The 25,932-nt window shown below is 37.2% G+C and overlaps 1 protein-coding gene across 1 annotated transcript in view; it reads right to left on the bottom strand.

Annotated features, from left to right (window-relative positions):
• LOC150104085 (uncharacterized) overlaps positions 1–25,932 on the bottom strand; it is a 78,195-nt gene that overhangs the window by 13,376 nt on the left and 38,887 nt on the right. The window contains exon 3 of the mRNA XM_090396746.1: positions 244–449. Within this exon, the coding sequence (XP_090252872.1) occupies positions 244–449 (206 nt within the window). The remainder of the gene's footprint in view (positions 1–243; positions 450–25,932) is intronic.

Raw genomic sequence — 25,932 nt, 5'->3', positions numbered from 1 at the left:
TGGGTCACATAATTAGGAAAGGTGGAGTGGTTGTCTGGGGAGTGGATTTTAATGAGGTTATCTTTAGTCCTGCAGGAAATTTCTTTACAAACTGACCAATTTTTTTAAATGGACAATGTATGTTTAATAACTTTACATGCTGATAATTCATTTTAAAATATTTCTTTAAGCAAACTCAATAAACCAAGAGATGTTACTAATACAGTACTTATACATTATAAATTTATGCACTTCTATACTTACATGATCTTGCTTGAGGATTATCTTCCATTGATAGAATCAGAATATACACTTGAAGTATTAACTGCAATAAACCAGCATATAAATTTTCAAAAAAATCTAGTACTGATGATTCCTTTTCTAAGAAGAGAAGTTCTTGTTTTTCATCTTCAGATGTGGCTCTTTTACTAAACACTTTGGGAGCAACAAAATGCAAGCTATCCACATGACTGCCGAAATTAATATTGAATAAGCACATTAATTTTGAGCACCAAGTCAAATGAAGAAAGTCAGAATATAAACAAATATTAATTATTACTTACAATCCAATTATTATAAGTAAATATCAAATTTGAAACACTGTGAAGTTAAAATGTTGTATTGTAATTTGAAATTTATGGTATTAAACTTATTTGAAATATTCACATTTCCAATGAAATATGCAAGTAATTTTGTCATATGTTTGTTAGAAGTGGGAAGAAGATAGCATTGAATATTATTAGGAAGAAATAGCAGAAATATTCAACTCATCAAAATAAAACATTTGGCATCTTAAATAAGCTTGTTGTTAATAAGGCTGCAAGAATGAATGGAATATCACTGCAAATATTAAAAAAAATGTACTAAGGAGTTGACAGTGTCCTTGACATAACAACAGCATTCCCTGAAGAGTGGAACATGGGACATATTGGTGCACCTAAGGAGGGGGCCAACTCCCCCCCCCCCCATGAAAAGAAAAGGAAAAAAACACTAGAAAAATTTCCAAAAATATTTTTCTAATTAAAATGATTATTTTTTTTAAATTTAAATTTATGTTGTGTCTTCTATTTCTATGCTACTTATGAATTAGCGATCACATAAGGTGAGAATACTCTATAGCACTCGGTAATCCTGGCCGCTGTGAACACAAAGTGAATGAAGTAGTGCTCGGGCACTACTTCGTTTGCCCGAGCCGGGCCAAAGGAGATCACAGGTATCATGTATTGGTGATCACTGCAGATGATCAGTCATAGCTCATATGCAATGCGTAGTGTGTATTTTCAAATCGTCTACTCAACAGGCCTCCCCCAAGATTAAATCTTGAGTGCCCCCCCCCCCCACACACAAGATTAAATCTTGAGTGCTCAGTCCCCTCCAAGATTAAATCCTGAGTGCACCACTGATGGGACAAATAGTGCTACTACATGCATTTAAGTTGGCAACAGATAATAGGCCAGTTTGTGTATCAGATGCAGTGGTAAAGATGATGGAAAAGGGAATAACATAGAATACAAAGTTGGACTGATGAGAATAGAGGAATCTTTCTAGAGTATAGCATGGTCTGTTAAAGGGAGATCTTGTTTCAGTGACAGTTAAGTTTTATAATAAGATACTGTGTTGGACAGAAAGACTTTTCTAGAGACTGCAAAAGAGATTCAACAGAATACTGTACAACTGTTGTTGAAACTGAAGGTTATTGAAAAAGATAGGTTCATAACCTGGATGCAGTTCTGTTATTATTATTATACAATCTCCCTGAGGTGAATAAAGAACTACATATTTTCATCCATTTCCCTATATCTATTTCCCTTTTTAAGAAGATTTCAAAAAAAAGGATATAGTTCCATTTGGTTCTATTTCCCAGGTAAATTTGATCTATGATGAAGGATAGTTTTTGTAGGAAAACATCAATTGTGAATGTGAGTTATTCCAGATCACAAAAATGTCATGTATGTAATGAAGCCAAAATGAAGAATCTGGATCAACAGTAAAGCTTTTTCTTTCTGATGTTCTAAGTAAAAGTCCCAGAGTTGGGGAAATCAGGAAGCCCATTGCAGTTCCTTAAATAAAATAATTAACTATATCTTCACTGTATTTTACATTTCTTTTATGGATTCAAGACAGTAACCTCTTCATTGAAGCATTCAAATCCTGCACTGGGAGATAATACAGCTAAGAAGATCAGTAAACTTGGGAAATTATACCTAAAACATGGTAAATTTTTTTGGCTCAGGTTTCATTTTTATAGAAAACATGCAGCAATGCCTGCATTATCTCCACTTTTGTTAGAAGTAAAGAAACTATTAAATCTCTGGGAGCATTCTTCTTCTTCTCTTCCATCTAAGACAGGTTGAGTCTTCTCTTGAGCAGGACCTTCCAGTCTTCTCTATTCCTTGCTGTTTGAAAATGTTCCTTATATGTTCTGCATCCCGAAATGTTCTTTATTAATTTCAGCCAGGTAATTCTTGGTCATCCAGGTCATTCTTTTTTCATTTGGAAAAGTATTGATTAGGACGTTAGGAAGTCTGTCTGCGTCCATATGTACAGTGTGGCCAGACCATCTCAGTTGTTGTTTTCTAATTTTTTATATTATTGTCTTTTTATACAATAATTCTTGTCTGACTAGTGCTGTTTGTTTTCTTTTCTATCCAACTTGTTCTATTTATTTTTCTTAAGCATTTCATTTCAAATGCCAGCAGTTTTTTCTCCTCTCTTTTCTTAATTGTCCATGCTTCTATTCCATAGATGACTGTTGGTATAATTATTGATTCATATAATTTAATTTTGGCTTGCTTAGATATCTTGTTTGTTTTCCAGATTTTCCGTAATTTTTCCATGGTGGTCCATCCTATCCCTATTCTGTGTTTGATTGTTTCAAGTTCATCTATTGTTTCTGTTAGTTTTGATCCAAGATATATGAAGTTGTCTACTTGTTCTATTTATTCTCCATTTAGGATGGCTGAGATGGTAGTTCTGTTCCTCCCTATTTTCATCACTTTTGTGTTTTGTATATTTATTGTCATGTCATATGTTTTACATTTTTCGTTTAGCTTGTTTATCAACCTTTGTAGTTCATTTGGGGGTTCTTGATCATCGAGATCATCCACATATTTGATATTATTTATGTTTAAACCATTGGCATTGATTCCGGGCTCATTGTCTGTTACCTTCTTTACAACTTCGTCTAGATATATGTTGAATGGGGATAATGGGCATCCTTGCATTACTCCTTTTTGGATCTCTAAGGGTTCTGTTGTGAGCGTGTCCTTTTTAATTATTGCATTTGTCTTAGAGTAATATTTTATCAGAAACTCTATTATATATTTATCTATTGCTTTTTCCAGTAGAACTTTAAGAAGGATTTCTCTATTGACTATCGAAAGCTTGTTTAAAGTCCACAAAACAACAATATAGTTCTTTATGGTCTTCCCAGCTGAGCTCTGCTAGTTGGTGCAATGTGAAAATCTGGCCTATTGTTAAATAGTTTCCTCGGAAACCAGCTTGTTCTATGCCTATCAGTTCTTCATAGGTGGTTTTTAATCTATTTTGTAAAATTCTTACGAATATTTTATAGGTGTGAGAGAGTAAATTGATTGGTCTGTAATTTCTGCAGTCTCTTTTGTCTCCTTTCTTGTATATTGGGATGATCTTTCCAGTTCTCCAGTCATCTAGGATCTCTCCTGTTTGTAGTATTTTATTGAATAGGGTTGTTAAATATTCTATTGATGTACTGTCTTCATATGACCACAGTTTGGTGGTCATATGGAGATTTTTGGGTGGTCGTTATTTTCTTCTGTTGTTGGCATTGTAGTTTTGTTTCCTTGGTGAAAGATAGTCTTAAAATGGTTTGACCAGATTTTTCTTATATCTTCACTATTCTTGGTTTAAGCCATCTTGTTTAGCATTGTTATTGCTTTTGCTGAGAATTCCTTTGTAATTTCTCTTATAGTGTCATGGAAGACTTTTAGGTTGTTTTGTTGGTATGCTTCTTGGCATTTCTTAGCCTTTTCTTCTAACCATTTTTCTTTGCCTTTTTTGCACAGGTTATCAACTTTATTTTTTATTGCTCTGTATTTTTCTCTATTCTCTTCATTGTTTTGTTGGTTTACAAGTATCTTGGCCTTTCTTTTTTCTTCTATTGTAGCTAGGATTTCTTGGGTTATCCACTGTTTGTTTATTTTGGGTTTGGTACCTAGAGTGTCTTTTGCAATTGATAACACTGTTTCTTTTCCTACTTCCCAGTATTTTCCACTGTTCTGGAAGATGGAGGGTTTTAATTTCAAGCACATCTGTTCTAAAAATCGACTTCTGCTTGAGCTATCTTTTAGTTTTGATAGGTTGATGTTTTCTTCTTTTCTGATATTGTTTCTCCTGTTGAATTTTATCTTCACTTTGGCAATTAATATTTCGTGGTCAGCATTGAAATCAAAGCTTCTTAATGTTCGTACATTACTTACTGATCTTTTCCATTGTTTGTTTATTATGATATAGTCTATGCAGTTCTTTATATTACCATTTGTGGATGTCGATGTATATTTATTATTAGAGCGAGCATTGACAGAACAATGTGTTTGCAATCATTAGATCATTTGCTTTACAGAAGTGGAGTAATTGTTCTCCTCTGTCGTTAAGCTCTCCGTATCCAAATTTATCCATCACATCTTTTTTGTCTGCTGTGAACTGTCCTATTTTAGTGTTAAAATCTCCCATTACTATCACGATTTCTCTATTTTTTGAAATTATCTATTTCCTGTTGTAGTTCTTCATAGAAATTTTCTATTTCTTTCTCTGAATGGTTACTGTCTGGTGCGTATATTTGGATTATTTTAATTGTTTGACTTTTTTCTTTTGCTTGAAATTTGGCTGTGATTATTCTAGGAGACACTGGTTTTATTTCAATTACTGAGGGTGTAAGTTTCTTCTCAATTAATAATGCAACTCCTTCTTTGTGGTATGTTATCTTATCTTCCTGAGAAGTATAGTCTTCCTTCTGGTAAATCCATGAATCCATCTCTGCACCAATGTGTCTTTGATAAACCTAAAATACTCCATTTCAGTCTTTTTATAACAATAGTAACGAACAGGAAAATATTCTGAGTGCTGCAGTTATTTATTTTTATAATCGGGATGAATATAATCTGTGAGCTTGTAGTTTATACATAAGCGAAAGTTCAGTAAGTTCCTTTCATACAAGATATAACTCATTTACAACAATGCGAACATAGAGATAAAGACTGTAGCGTGATGTTTTGAACAGTGTTTTGTATTTTATTTTCCTTTGTCGATTTACGATTTTTAATGCTTGGAATGAAATAACTTTATTAAAATAGCGAAATTTTGTAATGTAATAAATCAGAAAGTAAATTTTTTAAGAGTGACCGGCTACGTTTCCGCTCTTCAATCCACAAGTTGTGGTTTCTAATCCTACATATTTATGAAATGTCTTTAGGTGATAGTTGTTTGAAATCACCTCTCTTGGTGAAAGTTAAAGTGGCGTAAAACTGTTGCTCGTGTGCGTTTGGGTGTGTGGTGTGCATGTGTGTGGTCTATAAATGCCTGGATTATTTTCTAATTCTTAACTCACACTTGATTATAAAGTGCTATAGATTTATAACATTTCGTGGGTACTTGTCATAAAAGAAAATTGATTTTTCAATTTCTTCTCGTTTCTCAGTTTAGATAATGAGAGTTATATTTTAGCGTGCTCAGAGCCGTCTGTTCTCAACGCCTGATAATACATAGCCTCTACAGATAGAAACACCTATTAAAAATGGACAGAGCTGTCCAGTGCAAGCGAGTTTTTTTATTATTTAGTTATTTTTGCTTATTTGGTTTTACCGAGATTCCTAAGTCACTTTTCACTATTTAATATAAACTAATTTTATATGATGCTGCATTTTTAAGAAGTGGACGGCCGTTTAGATCAAAGCCGAGTTAGATGCAGTTCATGGGGACTCTGCACCAGCATTAAAGACTATTTATTTTTGGATAAATGAGTTTAAACGTGCTCGTAAGTCCATCGAAGATGAAGTGTGCTCCCAACACCCAACTGATTTCTCTACGAAGGAAATGATTGACTAAATCCATGGTATCGTTATGGAAGACTGATGAGTGAAAGTGCATGAGATTGCAGGCATCTCAACTGAATGGGTGTATAATATCCTGCATGAAAAATTGTGCATGAAAAAGCTGTGTGTGTGATGGGTGCCACAATTGTTGACTTTGCACTTGGTTACTCTATAATAAATTTAGTTTAATCCTTTATCCAAATGATCCTTTGAGAGCTTGGTCCACCTTTGCTATGCGTTGCCAATGGATGTGCCACCTTACCTCAGTCCTGAAGATATTTTCAGGTGCAAACTTGGTTTGCTTACACTTGGATAAAGGATTAAACTAAATTTATTATAGTTTAACCAAGTGCAAAATAAACTTCCAACATCTTTCTCTAAATCCAGAGTAATTTAATAATAAGGTGGTAAACCTGTTGGCAACTCATATAGGTAAATATGACCTCTCCATTGCTTCTGCCTTAGTATCACCACTCTGGGTCTGCCTCCCACTGACGAGACCTCAATAAAGGTTGAAACCAGTCTGGGTAGTGACCCTTCCCTTAATGCATAGCAGTATACGTGTCCGCAAGGAGATGTGCTTTGCATTATGGGAGATACTGAGACAAGGAGTGATGAGAGCTTGGTCCACCTTTGCTACGAGTTGCCAACAGATGTACCACCTTACCTCAGTCCTGAAGATATTTTCAGGTGCAAACTTTGTTTGCTTACACTTGGATAAAGGATTAAACTAAATTTATTATAGTGGTAGGAATGGTAGTTTATGTGCTGCCCAGGTGTGACAAATGATAAGTTATGGCAGAGAACAAATATTTTGAATGGAAGGTTAACAGAAATATGCAAAGAGAAATTAATGTAATAAGCGAACGAGTTTGAGAGATGAATGGAACTGTATAAGAGCGATGGACTGCATCTGAATGGTTTTGGAATGAGTCATTTGGGAATGTTGCTGCTGGATGGAAATGTAATAAGTGATGCAAACAAGGTATCAGTGGAAGTCAAAGATGAAGTGAATGAGAAGGAGAGTAGACTACATGAGACAGGTAGTGTGAGATAGTTGTGAATGGAGAAGAGAACGTGAGAACAGGGAAATGGGGTTGGTTATGGAGACACAATGTAATGAGAGTGGATTCTGAAAGTGGTAAGAATGTGTGCATGTGGATGGTCAGGAATACATGCATATCTGGGAGCTATGTGGGGAAGACAGGGGCAGGTGAGAAGTCAGAGATGGGAGACAGCATGAGTAGGATTAGTTATAAACCAATAAATAATTTGTTTGTTTATGAATGCCAGGAGTATCAGAAATAAGGGAAATGAAATTGTAGCATTGATTGAGTTTATGTGCCCAAAACTAGTTGGAATAAGTGAAACATAGTTGGATGAGAATGACATCGTGACGGGAATAGAAAGGGAAGGATGTGAAGTTTTTCATGAAGATAGGAAAACCAATAGGGATGGCAAGTGCTGATGATAGCAGGGCAATTATGTCTGTGCAAGGTTGAGATACAAGGAGATAAAAATGGCAATGGTTTTGAAGCAGTATGGTGTAAAGTGGAGGTTGATAATGAGATATTTGGTGGGGTGTTGTTACAGGCCAGGGAATGTGGAAGGTGGAGACAAAGAAATGGATAAGCAACTTGTCTTATTGAGCAAGCAAGCAAAGGATGATCATTATGGGTGATTTCAACTATGGCAATATTGATTGGAATGAAGAAAATGAATTTCTCAAGTTCTTAAGGGGACAACAATCTTAGGCAGTATGTGACTGAGGATACATGAAGGTTAAGAGTCTTAGATATATTTATATCATCAGAGGATTTGATTGTGAATGGAGTGTCTCTGATCTTCCTCCAGTTAGTAAGAGTGACCCGAAGTAATCACCTGGATTGTAGCCAGTCATATAAGAATTTCTATGACTGGCTACAAGGATGGTGATTATGAAAAGCTTAGGAGACAACTGGGAGCTGTAGTATTAAAAGAGGAATCAAGTGGAACGTGTCAGATACAAGTCAGAGAAGTTGGCGAGGACTAGGATGCTGCTTGAGCATTTTCAAAAGCTATTTAACAGCATCAATGTCAGATTGTATTCCAAAGGGTAAAGGCTAAATAAGGTGTGAGTTAAATGGAAGAATGAAGAGATATAAGTATGAAATCTGCAAGAACAAGGCACTATGGAGGCAACACACTATGAATGTTGGTAATAATCAGCTGCATGAAGAGTACAAAGAGCAGGCCAGGAAGGTGACTTGGCTGATAAAGACAACAAAAGTTCAGTATGAGAAGAAATAACCAATCAAGCTAAGAAATATCCTAGTGAGTTCTTTCAATATGTGTTAAGTAGAAAAAAATAATTGCCGGTTGCTAGTTGATGACATTGACAGATTGGTAACTGGTACAGAGGATATAGTTGAAGTAAACAGTTTATCAGTATACTTCATCCTCATGAATTCAAGCAACATCATGAGAAGCTGGAGTGTAGAAGGTATGCTGGAGGAGAGACTGATGGTGAATGAACAGAAAGTATATGAGGAATAAAGCAAGAACAAATCCAAAAGCAATGGAAGGTGGGGAAAAATTATTTCAATTTACAAGGTGGGAGGTGGGGGGGGGGGGATAATACTGAAGTTACAAATTATAGGCCAATCTATGTATCTGGAGTTGTGGTTAAGGTGTTAGAGAAGTTTGTGAGGACTAGGATTCAGAAATAAGTTGACAATAGTAGTACTCTTTATGATGGTCATCATGGGTTTGTTAGGGAGGAGGTCATGCTTTAGTAATTTGCTTACATATTACAGCAAAGTGACAGTCACTGAATAAAGGAGTGTATATACAGTGATATACTTGGATTTTTTAAAGGCCTTTGATAAAATGCCACATGACAAGCTAATAGCTAAATTGAAACACAAGGGATTAGATAACAAACTAGTGAATTAGATAACTGATTGGCAGTCAGATAGATATCAGCAGGTTGTGTATGGAGGAGTGGCATCCCAAAAGAGAAAGATACTAGCCAAGTGCCATAGGAACCTGTTTTGCAACCATTATTGTTTAATTTGCATATTAATGACATTGAGACTGGCTTTAGCAGGAAATGTACAACTGTTTGCTGATGATGCAAAGTTGGAAAGAACTGTGAGAAGTAGAGCAGATGTTGTGGCCTTGCAGGAGGATCTCAATAGACTGTGAGTGAGGTTGTCAGTTTAATTTTGCAAAGTGCAAGGGCTTAAAATTTAGTAGACAAGGTTGAGATGCAGAGTATACAGTTAATAGGGAAATTCTGAAGGAGGTGGAAGAGATGAGAAATGGTGGACAGAGACTTGAAGTTCAGTGGTCACATTGCTAAAAATTGTAAGAGCATCCCAATGAATTATGGTAATAATGAGAAGGACATTGACATGAAGAAGCAAAGAGGTTATGGTTCCCATGTATAAGGCTTTGATTGGCCATATATTGGCTACTGTGCACAGATTTGGTTGCCTGTTTTTAAGGAGACGAGGATGTATTGGAAGTTTATTACGTTAGTGTCAGATTTTTGGAATGTCAAATACGAGGAGAGATTAAGGAGAATGCAATTTACAGAGTTGTATTAATAGAAGAAGAGGATATATGAGACATATAAGTTGGTGAGGAGTTGTTACCAGATTAATGTGGAGAAGATATTTCATGGAATAGAGAGAGGGAGGGAAGGGTAGAACCAGAAGGAATCTATGGAAACTGTAGGAGAAGGATGTGAGCAAAGGGGTGAGAAGCAGGTTTTTTGTATGGGGAGTGACTGGTGAGTGGAATGCATTGCCTAAAAGTGTGGTGAGTGTAGAAACTGAATGGCATAGTTCACTGCTCTTTTGGCACGAGTGAATACAGATCTCCCTCGATGAGTCCTTTTGACTCCATGGAGGTCGGATAATAATAATGTTACCTAGCTCAAGCAAGCTCCTTCATAATAAATGGGTTGTTTAAATCTCTGACTCTCTCCTTAGCAGAAGATAAATTTAGTGTCCTAGCTGGAGGCCATAAATGTGCAATGGGTCCACAAAATGTTTACCTTACCCAAATTTTCTACATAATCTCTCATCTTTCCTATGAGGATAGAAATAAATTGTTTAGAGGTTGTCAAAATTATTTATAGTTCAAAACCACCATCAGCTTCCTGGTTGGCCGAGTGGTTAGCATACCCACTCTCCAACCTACAGGATGTCGGTTCAAATCCTGCACTGGGCATAGATGTTTGTGACTGCTTTTAAATGGGAGATGTATTTCATCACCAGGCATGAAGTCGCTGCTCTGCTAAAAAAAATACTAGTCCACATAGGATGCTTAGACAAAGATTATTTTTAGGACAGTTCAGTGACACCTGTTTCCATCAAAGCAAAAAAAAAAAAAAAAATGTAAGTTCATTTGCTTTGACATAAAGGCTCTGAATGGCTGACATGAAACGTACTAGTAGCTATTTGTATTCCCTGGTAGTGTAGATGATCAAATCACTGAAATGCAAAAGTATGGATTTACAACTCATGATCAAGTTTTAGCAAACAAGTGCATGATACAGCACCCCATTTTTGTAGCAGATGACTGAGGAGAATAGTCAATACTCTTTCTTTCATTTTCTTCTTAGTTGACAAATGTATGCAAGGAATATAAAGTTTCTGTTAAAAGTGAATCCTGAACCTGACTTCTCTTACTACTAGAATAATGTCCTATTCTTAATTTTGCATCTGAGTGAAGAGTGTTTTCTGGTAGAGTTATAAAACACGTTTTTCTGCAAAAAACATCTGTCCACTTCTGAAAACCTGAATTAATTACTAAGAGTCTTGTTGAAGTTGTCTTTCAATGACTCATGTTAAACAAATGACAAAATTGTAAAGTTATCAACATATAGAGCACTGCCTGACTGAGTTTACTTTGACAGGAAATGTTATACTTAAGATAGAGAATTTGAAAACACTATCTTGGAAGTATGGCTGAAATAATGTTCTTCCCACTCATACTTGAATAATTCAGCCAGAGAGAAAGTGTTCAATAAAAATAGGAAGATGTCCCATTAGACTTAGATTATAAAGACCTTTAATATATCATATCAATGTGTAACATAAGTTTTTTGCATGTCAAAGAAAACTGAAACCAGATGTTTATGTTTCAGGAATGCATCACTGAAAAATTTCTAAATGCACTAAGTATCAAATATCAGTTAGTGTCTATGAAAGGCACATTATATTGAAAAAAAGAGATCATTGCTTTTGATACCACAGAAGTCAAGCCATCAGCCATTTACTGACAAGTAGGGATAAGGAAGCAATAGTGCCACTGCATAATGCATTGATCAAGCCACATATGGATTTCTGTGTACAAATCTGGTCAATTGGATATCTGGGTGATAAGAAAAAAGGACCCAGAAATGAGTGACTATGACCTAACTCAGAACTGAGGAATGAGTACAAGGTCAGATTGAGAGAATGTGCATTGCAGAGCTTACGAGATAGGAGGAGAAAAGTTGATATGACAGACATATAAGTTGGTTAGAAGAGCCTATCAGATAGAATATAGGGGAATTATTGCCTATGATAACAGGGAGAACCAAATGACAGTTATTCTTGGAAACTGTGTAATGTGAGTAAAGAAGCAATTGAAGTAGATGTTTTTGCATAGAGAGTGGTGAACTAGTGGAATGAATTGCTGGAGTTGGTATTGAGTGCATCAGCTAAATGTGTTCAAAGCAAGGTATTATATACATTGGTTCTGTTCAGAGATTAGCCTCCTGCATAAGGCTTGTGACTTCATGGAGGCCTGGAAATAATACTAATCTGGAGAACCTTGTATACAGTGGTAGTGGACATACCCTCTGAAATTAATATGTGGCAAGTATTTTGTTTAGCATTAGAGACTAAGTATATGATTTTAATAGTTTCAAACTTCAGGAAACATTGAGTGTGCTTCAAACAGACCTATTGGAATGTCATGGCTGTCAATCATTAGGCTCTTGAGAATGCAACGCTCATCTCAATCTGGATATTACTGAAGTTGTAATATACTGTATAGTAATATATATATATATAAAGTATACAAAAGAACATGCAGGTAGATTATTATGTCTGTACATGAATGCTAGGCATATCAGAAACCAAGGGGGTAGAGTTTGTTGCCTTCGTTAATATGTTGGGACCTAAGATTATAGGCATTAGTGAGACCTGGCTATCAGAATCAGACATTAACTGGTATCGAGTAAAGGGTACAGATAGGGAGGATAGGAGAGGAGGGGACATGCTGCTAATGATATCAGATGACTTGAATCCAGTTACAGTTGAGACCTATGATTATAGTACTACTACTGACAGTATTTCATATGGCAGTGAGTTTGAAGCCATCTGGTGTGAGGTGGAATCTAACAAGATCAATTACATAGTGGGGATGTTGTTACAGACCTGGTGGATCAGTTTGCTAGTGATGAAGAAATGCATCATCAAATAGAAAAGATGAGTGTGAAAAGAGTAATCATAATGGGAGACTTTAATTATCCAAATATTGATTGGGTAGCATTAGAATCTCATGAGAAGAATGAAAATGAATTTATTGAGCTGTTGTGGGACACTTCCTCAAGCAGCATGTAACAGAAGGAACTCGAGGTCAAAGAGTATTAGATTTGATTATATAATCAGAGGGTGTTTCTGTTAAAGACATAACTATTCTGCCTCCTGTTGGTGACAGTGATCTTGCAGTACTCACTTGACTGGTAATTAGTTTACGGAATTAACAACGCATATAAAGTATATTAATTAAAGGTAACTTTAATAAATAACTTCTATATTTCGGCAACGTCACGTTGCCATCTTCAGGAACATAAAGATATGGTATGTGCACGCAGGTACTAACAAAAGCAAATGAGGAAGAAAGTAAGAAACTAATATTGTTCCTAAAGTCCTAATGGTGCCCTCTAGTGGGCTAATTTGGTTGACTTGGCAGTTGGTCTGAAGTTCTCAAAATGTAAGTCTCCCAAATTTGGGGGAGTTTCATGCACCCAAATTTGTTGCGGTCAGGAACGTTTTTTAGAGCTGCTGAAGATTCCTTGAATAATCTTTCGTGTTTAAACTTGCTGCGGTGTATTATTTTTGTTTTCTTCCAATGAATTCTATGGTGGGTATCTAAGGCATGGTCTGCCAGCCCAGAGCGGCTGTACTGGTGAAACCGGATGTAGTCTTTGTGTTCTGAAATCCTTGATATTTGTTGTTCTGCCTGTTTGGCCAAAGTAGGACAATTTGCAGCTGCAAGGGACCTGGTATACACCAGGTAGGTCTAGGGGAAGTGGTTGGTCTTTGGTAGAGCAGATAAGTGATGCCAACTTTTTATATGGTCTGTAACAAGAAGTAAGGTCATATTTTCTGAGGATCTTGGTTATTTTCTCAGAGGTGCCCTGGATGTAGGGGATGGTGATAGATTTGGTGTAATCTTTATTGTGGAGGGGGGGGGGTTGTGGTTTACTGGTTTGAGTATTTTTTGGATTTTTTTGGGGTTATAGCCATTGGCTAAGAAAGTGTTGTGGATGTGGTTTAGTTCAGTAGTTAGGGCCTTGTCATCTGAGCAGATTAATTTTGCCCTGTTATATAGTGTTTTTATAACCCCATATTGTTGTGAGGGGGGGGGATTGCTGGTGAATGTATCTGCCAGTATGGGTGGGTTTTCTGTAAACAGAGAAAACCAAAGATCCATCAAGCTGGCGGGTGATTAAAGTGTCAAGGAAGGGGAGGGTGTTGTTTTCCTCTTTTTCTAAGGTGAACTGGACTCTGGGGTGTTGGTTGTTTAAGTGTATTAGGAAGGAGTGGAGCGAGTCTGAGCCATGTGGCCAAATAGCGAACACATCATCCACGTAACGAAGCCAAATAGTGGGTTTTTGTGGGGCGGAGTTTAAGGCTTTCTCTTCAAAGGTCTCCATAAAGAAATTGGCCAAGGGTGGGGAAAGTGGTGAACCCATGGCTGTCCCCTCTATCTGTTTGTAGAACTTTCCTTGCCAACGAAATAGCCTGAGTTCATTGTGAACTGAAATAGGGCTGAGATATCGGGAGGAAACTTGGCTTGGATGAGCTCTAGGGTTTCTTTGAGTGGGACATTAGTGAATAGGGAGGAGACGTCAAAACTGACAATTATATCAGTGTGTTGGAGTGAGAGGTTTTCTAACTGCCCACTTTGGCTTTAAAGTGGGCTGTTTTGGCTAAATGTTTGGCTAATTTATATGTGGGGAAATCAATGCCATCCATTATGGGACGTAATGGCACATTTTGTTTATGTATTTTTGGGAGTCCATATAATCCACAGACTCCTTAAGAAAGTGACTTTCTTAAGGAGTCTGTGGAGAGTTCTAATCAGAGAGCTGGTAGGATTATATTGAATAGGGAGGTAAATAGTACGGTCTAGTACTAAAGCATTAAGCTCACCTTTGTAGTCCTTTTGATTTAGCACCACAGTGGCATTTCCCTTATCCGCTTTGGTGATTACTATTTTTTTGTTATTCTTCATTTCTTGTAGGGCTGCATATTCGTCTTTGGATAAGTTCCTTAAGAAAGTCACTTCTTGGCCTGTAGAAGTCACTAACAAACTAAACCCTTATAACTCTAGACCAACCCGATTATATGGACTCCCAACTTTAGGAACAATATTAGTTTCTTACTTTCTTCTTCATTTGCTTTTGTTAGTGCCTGCGTGCACATACCATATCTTTATGTTCCTGAAGATGGCAACATGACATTGCCGAAATATAGAAGTTATTTATTAAAATTACCTTTAATTAATATACTTTATATGCGTTGTTAATTCCGTAAACTAATTACCAGTTATGTATGACCAACGCATAAGCCTTGCTACTAGTACTCACTTGGGAAGTGAACAAGTTTATGAATGTTCTATTCAGAAAAGGTTACCTGCTGAAATACAAAGCAGGAAATTATGACCAACTGAGGAGTATACTGAGCTCAGTGGAATGGGATTAGTTGTTGGATGAGAAGAATATTGACAGTGCATGGAAAGCATTTAAACAATACCTAAATGATGTGATATCAGAATGTGTACTGAGAGTTTGAAGAATAAATAGGGTAGGAGTCAAATGGATGTGTTATCTTATTAAGCAAAAAATTGGTAAGAAATAGATGATGTGGAAGGAATACCGTGTGCATAAGGATGATATCTGTTATGAAAATTATAAGCAGCAGGCCAGAAGAGTCATAAATGTTGCACAGAAAACAAAGTATGAGTATGAAAAGAAACTGGCTCTGCATCCTAAAGACAAACTACAAGAAGTCTATCGATATGCTGTAAGTAAAAGAAAGAATGAATGTGAAAGAATGCCTCTTCTAAATGCAGATAACATAAGGGCAGAAGAGGTTGTTCAACTAATAAGTGCCCATTTTGTTAAAAGCTATCAACCTGGTGTATGTAACATTGAGTTCACTGCTACCTCTTCATTGGATGAAGAAACTCAGGTGTATGAGGATGAGGTGTTAGACCTGTTGCACAAACCGATTAAGAATTCAGCAATAGGGACTGATGAGATATCAGCACGTGTGCTAAAAGAGTGTTCAGCTGAACTGGCTATTTCTTTGAACAGGCTGTTTGATATGAGTCTCAGAACAGGGAAGATTCCACAGGAATGGAAAGAATGTAAGGCAATCCCATTGCACAAGGGTTGCAAAGACCGATGTATTCCAACTATCAACCAGTTAGTATCTCAGGAGTAGTGGTGAAGATAATCATCATCATCATCAAATTCCTGCCATGCACTCTCAGGGTGTACAGGATATGATAGTACTACATGAAAAAATTACATCATTACTAACTTCCTATCTACAATTTTCCTCCAAATCAGTCTGTTACTTGTCAAGACTCCAACATTATCAGATCTTATACTTCTATTGTCTACGGCACTTTGTACCATATCAATCCACCTATATCTTGGTCTTCCTCTAGGTCGTTTTCCTGCCAACCTGGCAGAGAACACTTGTTTTGCTAATCTTTCCTCTCCCATTCTATTTAAGTGACCATACCACCTGAGATTAGCTCTGCTAATGCATTCCTGGATGCTGACAGTGTCAAGTTCTTTCCTATTATCCTCGTTTTTAATATGATATTGCCATTGATGCCATCTGTTCACGCCTCTAATCTTTCTCAGGACTCTCATATCTGCGGTCTCTAGTCTTTGGTCAAGTATTTTACTTCTGACCTAGCTCTCAGATCCATAAGTTAAAACTGGTTTGAACACTGTCCTGTATACAGCTAATTTAGTGTTCCGACTAATTTCTCTCTTATTCCATATGAATTTATTCAGTTGACTTCCCACCATACCAGCTTTGCTGATTCTGTTGTCTATTTCTATATTGAATTTACCATCTTCACTAAAAATCATGCCTAAGTAGCTGAAAGGTTTTACTTGTTCCACAGGTTCTCAATTCACAACACAGCTGACATTTTCAATTATTCTGCATATTTTAATTGTGTTTGTCTTTTTATTGCCGGCCTTCATACCATATCTATTACAACAGTTATTCAATTTAGTCAGAGAATCTTGCAGACTTGTAGCGGATTTATTTAGAAGTATAACATCATCCGCATAAAGCAAAAAGCTGACATTAACATCTCCAATTTTGATATCATGTTTAATACCACTTTCCTTCATAATGTGATCCATATAGATAATGAATAACAGAGCGGATAATGTACATCCTTGTCTCACACCAGATTTAACATTAAACCATCTTCCTATACTTCCTTCAATTCTAACTGCTGACTTACAACTCAAATAAAGACTAAGTATTGCTTGATATAATGCTCCATTGATACCATATAACTGTAGTGTCTTGAATAGCTTCTCTCTTGGCACCTTGTGATATGCCTTTTCCAAATCGACAAAACTTAAATACAAATCTTTGTTATATTCCCATGCTTTCTCGACTATTTGTCGTAAAGTGAAGATCTGATCCTGACAGCCTCTATTTTGCCTGAATCCAGCTTGTTCTTCACCCAGCTTTTCTTCCACAATTCTTCTCAATCGTTTCTCAAGTATACTTGCATAGATCTTGCCAGGAACACTTAATAGGGAAATACCTCTGTAATTCTCACATTCAGTTTTATTTCCCTTTTTATATATGGGTACTATGAGAGCTCTACTCCAATCATCGGGAATTCGTCCCCCTGTCCAGGCTTTCTGAACTATGGTGCAGCCACTGTAAGACTTTTATACCACCATACTTCAGCATTTCTGGCTGAATATCATCTACTCCTGCTGCCTTTCCACATTTTAAGCCTTTGATGGCTTTTTCTACTTCAAGTATGGATATGTATTCCTGACTGCATGCCTGGTCAGTGTTTTTTTACCACAGTGCTGTCATCACTGCTTGTTTCATTTAGCAGTTTTTCAAAATAATTACTCCATACTTCAAGGATATCTTTTTCTTCTGTTTTCATGTCACCTTTATCATCTCTAACTCCTTTTACAGCACTCTTTCCTCCATTCCTAAGCTTCTTCAACAACCTCCAGAATATTTTGCCATCTTCTTGATATTTATTTTCTATATTCTTGCCAAAGTCCTCCCATGACTTTTGTTTAGCTAGTTTTACACAGTGTTTAGCATTCTTGCATTTGTCTCTGTATTCTCTAAGAGCACAAGCTGACTTATTTGCCAGGAACTTTTGATAGGCTTTCTTCTTTTCTTTCACTGCCTGTTTAACTTCCTGTGTCCACCATGGAGTTCTAATTTTTCTATCCTTGCAGACAACTTCATCACATGCCTCTCTAGCTGAATCAATCAGGGCTTTCTTCAAGGCTTGCCACTGAATATCCAAGGTTTGATTCCTGTTCTCAAACTCTTTCATTTTTTGTTCAATAATCTTTGTGTATTTTAGTCTACAGTTCACATCTGAGAGCTGCTCAACTTTTATTCACTTTAAAACTTTCTTACATGTTATTCTTTTCAATATGAAATTCAATTTTATCCTGCTCAAGACTAAATAGTGATCACTTCCAATTTCAAATCCTCTGTACACTCTGGTGTCCTACACCAGGGAGAAAACATCACTATCAACAATAACATAGTCAATGAGACTTTTTTTATTCCTTGCCTCTTCTCTCCATGTGAATTTGTTGTACCATCATTTTTTATTTTGGTTTAACCAATAAGAATACAATTTGGTTGGCTAAATCCCAAATTCCCAGCCCATCCTCGTTCGTTCAGTATCCAAGTAGATACCCAACAGGGTACACCACGAGAAGGTGAGGATTGGACATTAGGGCAGAAGCCCTGGTCGGTTCTCCGCATTCCTTTAAAGGCTATGTGGAGGTCTCCTCTCAGTTATACAGCTTTGACCCTTAGGCACCCCGGAAATTTTCATAAAATGTTTTATTCATTAAAATAAGCACCTTCACAATCTACAACTCTTTCCAAATGAGATACAAGTTTGTAAATACCACTTTTATAAAACCTTTTGTCTTTAGAAGTAATAAAGCTAACAACCTCTGCTTTAATCTCTGTTTTATTGCAGAACTGTCTATTTCACATGTGATTGTCTAGTGCCAAAAAAAGGTGATAATCACTTGAAGAAATGTCAAGAGAATGTGAAGGATGATGGATTATCTCCCATCCTAAAGCAAAAATCTCTCACGGGTAAGTTTTGCAGTATGAGTTTTTGTGTTGTCCTCTAAGAATAGTACTTTCATCCAATTAACTAGTCCTGGCTATTTCTGAAGTAATGCATCCTGCTCGCACTCAAGTTGCATCAAATAGATCTCGGCCAAAATTGTTTGGCCTGCAGCAAGAAACTCATAGTGGACAATACCATCTCCAGTCCACCACACACACACACACACACACAAAGCATAGTCTTCTGGGGGATGAAACGGTTCCTTTGAAGTATGCAGGCTCTTTTTATGATGTGAAAGAAGTGAAGAACAAATTAGTAGCCTTTGAAGTTTGTCACCTGATAATGCATGTGGGACCCATTTGCTTAGCTTCCATGATTTTCCCAGTTGATGCAAGTGTAAATAAATTGTTTCACCACTCAGGTTAAGCATTTGTGAAAGTTCTTGACATGTTAATGTAGAATTATTTTCAACAGTGGCACATAATTCTTCATTATCAATAATGGAGGGTCTTCCTGAACGTGGTGCATCTTCTAGTGATTCATCACCAGAAACAAATTTTTTAAACCATTTCTGTGCAGTACATTCTGCTCCCGCATCTTTTCCAAATGCCATACATATCCTATGGGATGCTTCTGAAGCCTTCAAACCGAGTTAAAATTCATAAAGCAAACAAGTCTGAATTATACCAGGTTCAACTGACATTTTAAAAGGGTTCAAATTCACAGAAAAAGAGTGCACACCAAGTTGGAACGTACTGATTGACTAACGAGTATCTGTGCCTTATAATGCACATAAAAAAATTCCACTCTACAAATCACTGCCAAGAGTCATTGCAGCAAACTCTCTACCCTACCGAAAACCACATGAACTTTTTTGGTTGCCTGATAGTATAGAATTTGTTAAACAGTAATGCTATATTAGAATTTTATCAAAATTTCATAGCACACTGTACTATATATATATATGTATGTATATATAAAATATAGTGAAATGAAGATGCGTGTAACCTCTATAGTATGTACTCGTACTCTCATCAGTATATATATGTGCATAATGTAAACAGCAGATATGAATATAAATAAAAAAAATGATTAGACAGGGGGAGGGACTTTATTTGCTAATGTAGGAAAAAGATTAAAATAACAATATAATTTCTTGTCAAGTTATGAGATATATCTGGTAGGTGATGTTAAGGCAGGTAAATTCTCCAGCACTGGTATATCAAGGATCCTGAGGGATGCCAAGAAAATAGATTCCAAATCATCTCACCCCTACTACTATAACCAAGCATGACAGGTTTGCATCTACAGTGTTCCACGTCATGTAGCCATTTCTTCTGACCTCTCATGTTCCTTTATCCATATTAGTCACTGCTGCTCGTTCTTGTTAGACAAGCATGATAACCCTCAACAATTTTGTTGTAATTCATTCCAGCCAGTGTCAAAAGCATGGTGTATTGAGATGCAGCCCTTCACATCCTGGCTGTTATATTGGAGAAGGAATGGGGGGGGGGGGGGTCCAAGTGCAGTCCTCAGGTTAACCCAGTTCACTCGTCAAGTATCTTCTTAGTCAAGATTCCAATAAAATTTTACAGCCTTTAAATCCAGGTTTGACATTTTTAGCTCTTAGATCAGGTTCCTAATATTTTCTCAATCATCAAATTAGATAATCCCATCTTCCCAGGTTCATTAGACTACCTTTCAACCAAAGAGGATGTACTCTAGTAGCACAAGATTAAAAAATAAATAAATAAAAGTAAATTCAACCATTTATTACTAATTCATTCTAGTGCCATTGCATCTCTAGATACTCTTCACATTTTAAATTAATAAAATTCTAGATTAAATCCAATCCTGTAGCAAAGAAGCTAAGAAAGATTCATGGTCATTATGACAATATATGAAGTTATGACCAAAGCAGCTATAAGATCAATGTATTATGTCTGCTAAATGTTTGTGTTATTTCCAGTGCTGCCTGTTTTGCTAGATGGAAAAACCTGGGATCCTAGAGTTTTTCATCTGCAAAACTGTGATAGAACTCCTAGGTTATGCAGTATCACTAAAATACATGATGAAAATGGACTGCTTAGATCAATAGTGCATTCTCTATACAGTCCTAAATATAATCTAGCAAAACTGTATAGCCTTTTTGGACTTTGCAAGCAATTCTTCTCACATAAAAATGAGAAGATTTAAAAAAAAAAGATTTTCAGAATTGTTTTATTTCTAAATCACTTAGATGTAGTTCCTCTTTTACCAATCAGAATTATTAGTGTGGATAAGATGGCTGACTGACAGATATCAAAAAGTGGTATACAGAGGATATGAGTCTGCAAGAATTAAGTTAACCAGTGGTGTACCACAAGCATCAGTGCTTGGTCCACTGTTATTTAATCTGTACATTAATGATATTGAGAGGGATTTGACAAGTGACATACAGCTACTTGCTGATGATGCAAAGATAGGTAGGGTAATCAGGAATTCTTCTGATATGCAGTATTGCAGAATGATTTGAATAGGCTGGAATTGTAGTCATGGGAAAATGGATGTCAGTTCAACGTCAGTAAACCTAAAGTCATTCGCATGGAGTGTTCGTAAATAAGAAGTTGAAGTTCAGGGGGCCATATAGCAAAGATTGCAAATACAGCTCAAAAGATAATTTCAATGACGAAACGAACATTCACATGTACAGATAAGGATATCATTTTGTCTCTTTACAAGGTCTTGATAAGACTTCACTTGGACTACTGTGCGCAGGCCTAGTCTGCCTGGTTTCTGTTGTGATTCTCATATAGTGGAAAGAGTGTTAAAAATGATATCAGGATTGTGGAATACTGATTATGGTTGCAGACACTAGCAAACAGGAGAAAGGGGGGAGGGTGATATGATTGAGACTTGCAAACTTCTGAAAGGGTCATACAGGATTTCAGTTGATGGCATTTTTTGATGGATATAGTATGTAGTGTCTGAGGATAGCTCCTGACCAGATAAGTGATATTTTAGGTAAAAATTGATGAATTTGCATAGTATTGTTTACTTTTAGTATTTTAACGTGTCTGGGTGATTTTTGTGTGTTTTTTGAGTATTTAATAATAAATTGATAGATCGATTATCTGTGCATGGCTCCCATAAAGAGGAATACAAAGATGGTGTCCAGGTCGCCATATTTGTCTGAAAATCTTAACATAAAAGACTATTCAGTGTACTGTTTGCGAAATGTATGCATCGAGGAGAGCGGTTGGAGTCTGGTTAAACAATGATTGTGGAGTGAATGTGTGCAAAAAGTGTAAAGAATGTGAGGATTTAAAGCGTGTTTCAGGTCGTGTGAGTGATAACATTGTCGAAAGTGAGAATCTAGATAACAGCGTTATTCGAGGTATGAATGAGGATATTTGCGAGGTAGTACCTGATAGCTGTGAGAGTGGCATTGTAAGAGAGAATGAAGTTAAGCATATAGAACGATTGAATGAATCATTGGAAAATAAAAATGATGACACTGACGCAGTGAGTGAAATAGCTCTATTACACGGAGCGATACATGGAGTAAACCAGCAACTGGAACGTTGGCAAAAATCTTTAACAAGCGTACCGACTAATAATTGGCAAAAGTATGATAGAAAAAATAAGGGTATGATAGTGAGTGTAAACAAAATGAAAGAGCGTGTGTTGTATGGAGATTCGCTAGTAAGAGGTGTGTTAGTTGAGAGTTTAACAAAATCGTACCAACCCGGTGTGACCGTAAAGAATGTAAGCAAGTCAATTAGAATGCAAAAACAGCGGGTGAAGGAACTGATAGTGGTAGCTGGTACAAATGATTTGAAAGGAAACAAAAAGGCTATGAGTGAGGATGTGAGGAAATTGCTTGAAGGCAAAAGAAAAGAGTGAGAGAGTTAGGAAGGTGAGTCTGTTGCCACAGCATGACAGTGAAGAGTATAGAAGGAGGGCCATAATTGCTAATCACTTTATGTGTGAATTATGTTTAATGAGTGGTGTGGAATTTGTGGATGTGTGGAATGAGATCAATGGGCGAAAGGATTTATATAAAATGGATGGATTACATTTGAATGGATTTGGTGTGCGGAGACTTGAAAAGGTGTTGTCGAATGTGGTGGAAGTGAATGTACAGAACCAGGGAAACTAGAGTTATTAAGGGGGGGGGGAAGTAGATATGCTGATTCTAGGGAGACAGCTGAGTGTGTGAATGTGTGTTATATGCCCAAACGAGTAGGAAAGACCACAAATCAGAATGGGATAGTTAGTATAAGGCATCAAAATAGGGATGGGACAAATCGGCTTCTTCAGTTCATATATACAAATGCCAGAAGTATTAGGAACAAGAAGGAAGAATTTTTGGCCTTGGTTGGGACTTCCAACCATGGCACTTTCAGCCATGTTTCACTAATGCCAATAACCTGTGGTTATTGGCATTAGTGAAACATGGCTGACAGAAGATGACACAGCTAGTGGGATTGAATGTGAGGGGGTATGGTGTGTTCAGGAGAAACAGGGAGAATAAAATGGGGGGAGGTGTGTTATTGATGATAGCGGATGAGCTACAGCCAAGGAGAATAGAAGTGGAACTGCAGGATAGAGATAGGAGCACATTTGAGGCTATTTGGTGTGAGATTGAAACTAGCAGAACAAAATATAGAGTTGGGTGCTGCTATAGACTAGGTGATGTAATAGATGGTGGAGATAATATGCATAAGCAAATAGAAGAAATGAGTGGAAGGAGGGTAATTATTATGGGAGATTTCAACTATGGTAACATTGATTGGAAGGAGGAGAAGACACATGGGAGGAAGGAATTGGATTTTATGCGGTTATTAAGGGATAACTGCGACAGCATGTAATGGAAAATACTAGGGATCAGAGAGTGCTTGACCTAGTAATTGCATCTGAGAATTTGGCTGTAACGAATATGACCACGTTGCCACCAATTGGTGAAAGCGATCATAGGGTCTTGACTTGGGAGGTGGCTAAAGGTGTGGAATCTACATTTAAGACAGGGTGCATGTGGAATTATCGGGCTGGTAAGTATGACAAGCTTAGGAGATGGATTGGTACAGTGCCATGGCATGTAAAACTGCAAGGGCTAGAAGTTGACAGTGCATGGGAGGCGGTTAAGAAGTGTTTGCATGAAGCAATGGCTGACTGTATACCTAGAGTCCGCATAATAAATCAAGTAGGAGTTAAATGGATGAATAACACCATTAAGCTTGAACTGCAAAAAAAGAAACAACTATGGAGGGAATTTAAGGAGAAAGATGACTGGCAGACACATGAACAGTATAAAGCCCAGGCCAGAAGGGTAACAAGTGTGGTAAGAAAAGCAAAAAAGGATTACGAAAGAACATTGGCCATGCAGGCTAAAGACAATCCTAAACAGTTTTTTCGATATGTTGTAAGTAGAAGAAAAAATGTATATGGCAGACTGATTTTAAAGAATGCCGATGGTAGGGAGGTAACTGAATCAGTTGATATAGTTGAATCACTGAGCGAGCACTTTGCAAGAGTATATCATCCAGGTGGTGACATTGCAGAAATGAATGAATCAAAAGTTTATACGGGAATTGTGGTGAATGAGGTGGAGGTGAGTAGTCTATTACAAAACCTCAATGTCAATACATCTGTGGGATTGGATGGTATACCAGCTCGTGTCGTACGTGAAGCGGCTAAAGAATTGTCAGTACCTTTGACCATTCTATTTAATCTGAGTCTCGGGTCTGGGTTAGTCCCGAGGGGATAGAAAGAGGGGAAAATAGTTCCACTGCATAAAGGAGGTTCCAAGATTGCTGTTGTAAATTACCGACCGATCAGCATATCAGGAATCGTTGTCAAGGTCTTGGAGAAACTAGTCAAGAGAAGAATACAGGATTGGATAGATGAAAATGGGATACTGCATGGGGGGGGGGGACAACATGGTTTTGTGAAGGGTAGATCATGCCTCAATAATTTGCTCATGTTTTATAACACAGTAAACGACTGAACTGGATAAGGGTAATGGGTTTTCAGTGATTCTACTGGACCTTGCCAAGGCCTTTGATAGGATACCACATGGAACTCTAATCAGTAAACTGAAGCAGATGGGGATGGATATAGGGTTGGTGAGATGGATAGGAGGGTGGTTGATGGAGAGATACCAGAGTGGTTTATTCAGGAGTGGAGTCCAAAAGACAGCTTGTGACTAGTGATGTGCTGCAGGGTTCTGTTTTTGGACCACTACTTTTCAATTTGTTCGTTAACGATATAGGAAAAAATCTGAGAGGAAGTGTTCACTTGTTTGCTGATGATGCAAAGTTGGGTAGAGCAATTGTGAGTGCACAGGATGTCAAAATTTTGCAGGATGATTTGGATAGTTTGGAGGACTGGTCTAAGGAAAAATGGACGTCAGTTTAATGTGGCAAAGTGTAAGATTATGCATTTTGGAGTGAAAAGATTAGGCAGTATATCACATTGGTGGAACCGTACTCCAGGAGATTGATGGGGCTAGGGATTTGGGAGTGCTGGTGGATAGGGAGTTGAAGTTTAGGGGGAACATTGCAAAAGTGGCTAAAACAGCTCATCAAATCACTTGGTTACTGAAAAATACTTTAACAAGCAGAGACAAACAAGTTATTGTTCCTCTATATCGAGCCCTGATAAGACCCCATCAGGACTACTGTGCCCAGATATGGGCGCCAGGGTTTCTTCTTGATGGGGAGGAGGTGGAGAGAATCCAGAGACGAGTGACCAAGATGGTGGCAGGTCTGTGGAATGAACCTTATGAGAACAGATTGAAGATTTGTGGGTTGCAAAAATTGGTTGATAGGCAGAAAAGGGGTGATATGATTGAGACATTCAAATTACTGAAGGGTTTCTATAAGATTAATCCAGAAGATATTTTTGAGAATAGGGCTGGTGGTGGGAGGACTAGGAGACACATACATGGAAGCTGGGCAAAAATGTGGTTAACAGGGGTGTTAGAGCTAGGTTTTTTACTTGGAGATTGGTAAATGAGTAGAATAAGCTGCCAGAGTCTGTTGTGGGTGCTATGACCGTGAATGAGTTTAAGGCGAAGTATGATAGATACTGTGTGAAAGACGAATCGTTGTTCTTGACATGATGTTAGGGCCTCCCTCGATGAGTCTGTCGACTCCTTGGAGTTGCCCGTAATAATAATAATAATAATAATTTTTTAATTTATGGAGGATGGGGAAAGGAAAAGTTAGTGGAAGCTATGAATGAATGCTGCTAAGGGGTGAGGGCTAGATTTTTCTCTCATAGGGTTGTG

This window comes from Typopeltis vanoorti, chromosome 8 (assembly GCF_054136105.1).
Source record: "Typopeltis vanoorti isolate ZY-2024b chromosome 8, IOZ_Tvanoo_1.0, whole genome shotgun sequence".
NCBI classification, from domain to species: Eukaryota; Metazoa; Arthropoda; class Arachnida; order Uropygi; family Thelyphonidae; genus Typopeltis; species Typopeltis vanoorti.
Note: the sequence above shows the minus strand (reverse complement) of the source record. Positions and strands in the feature narration are given on the sequence as shown.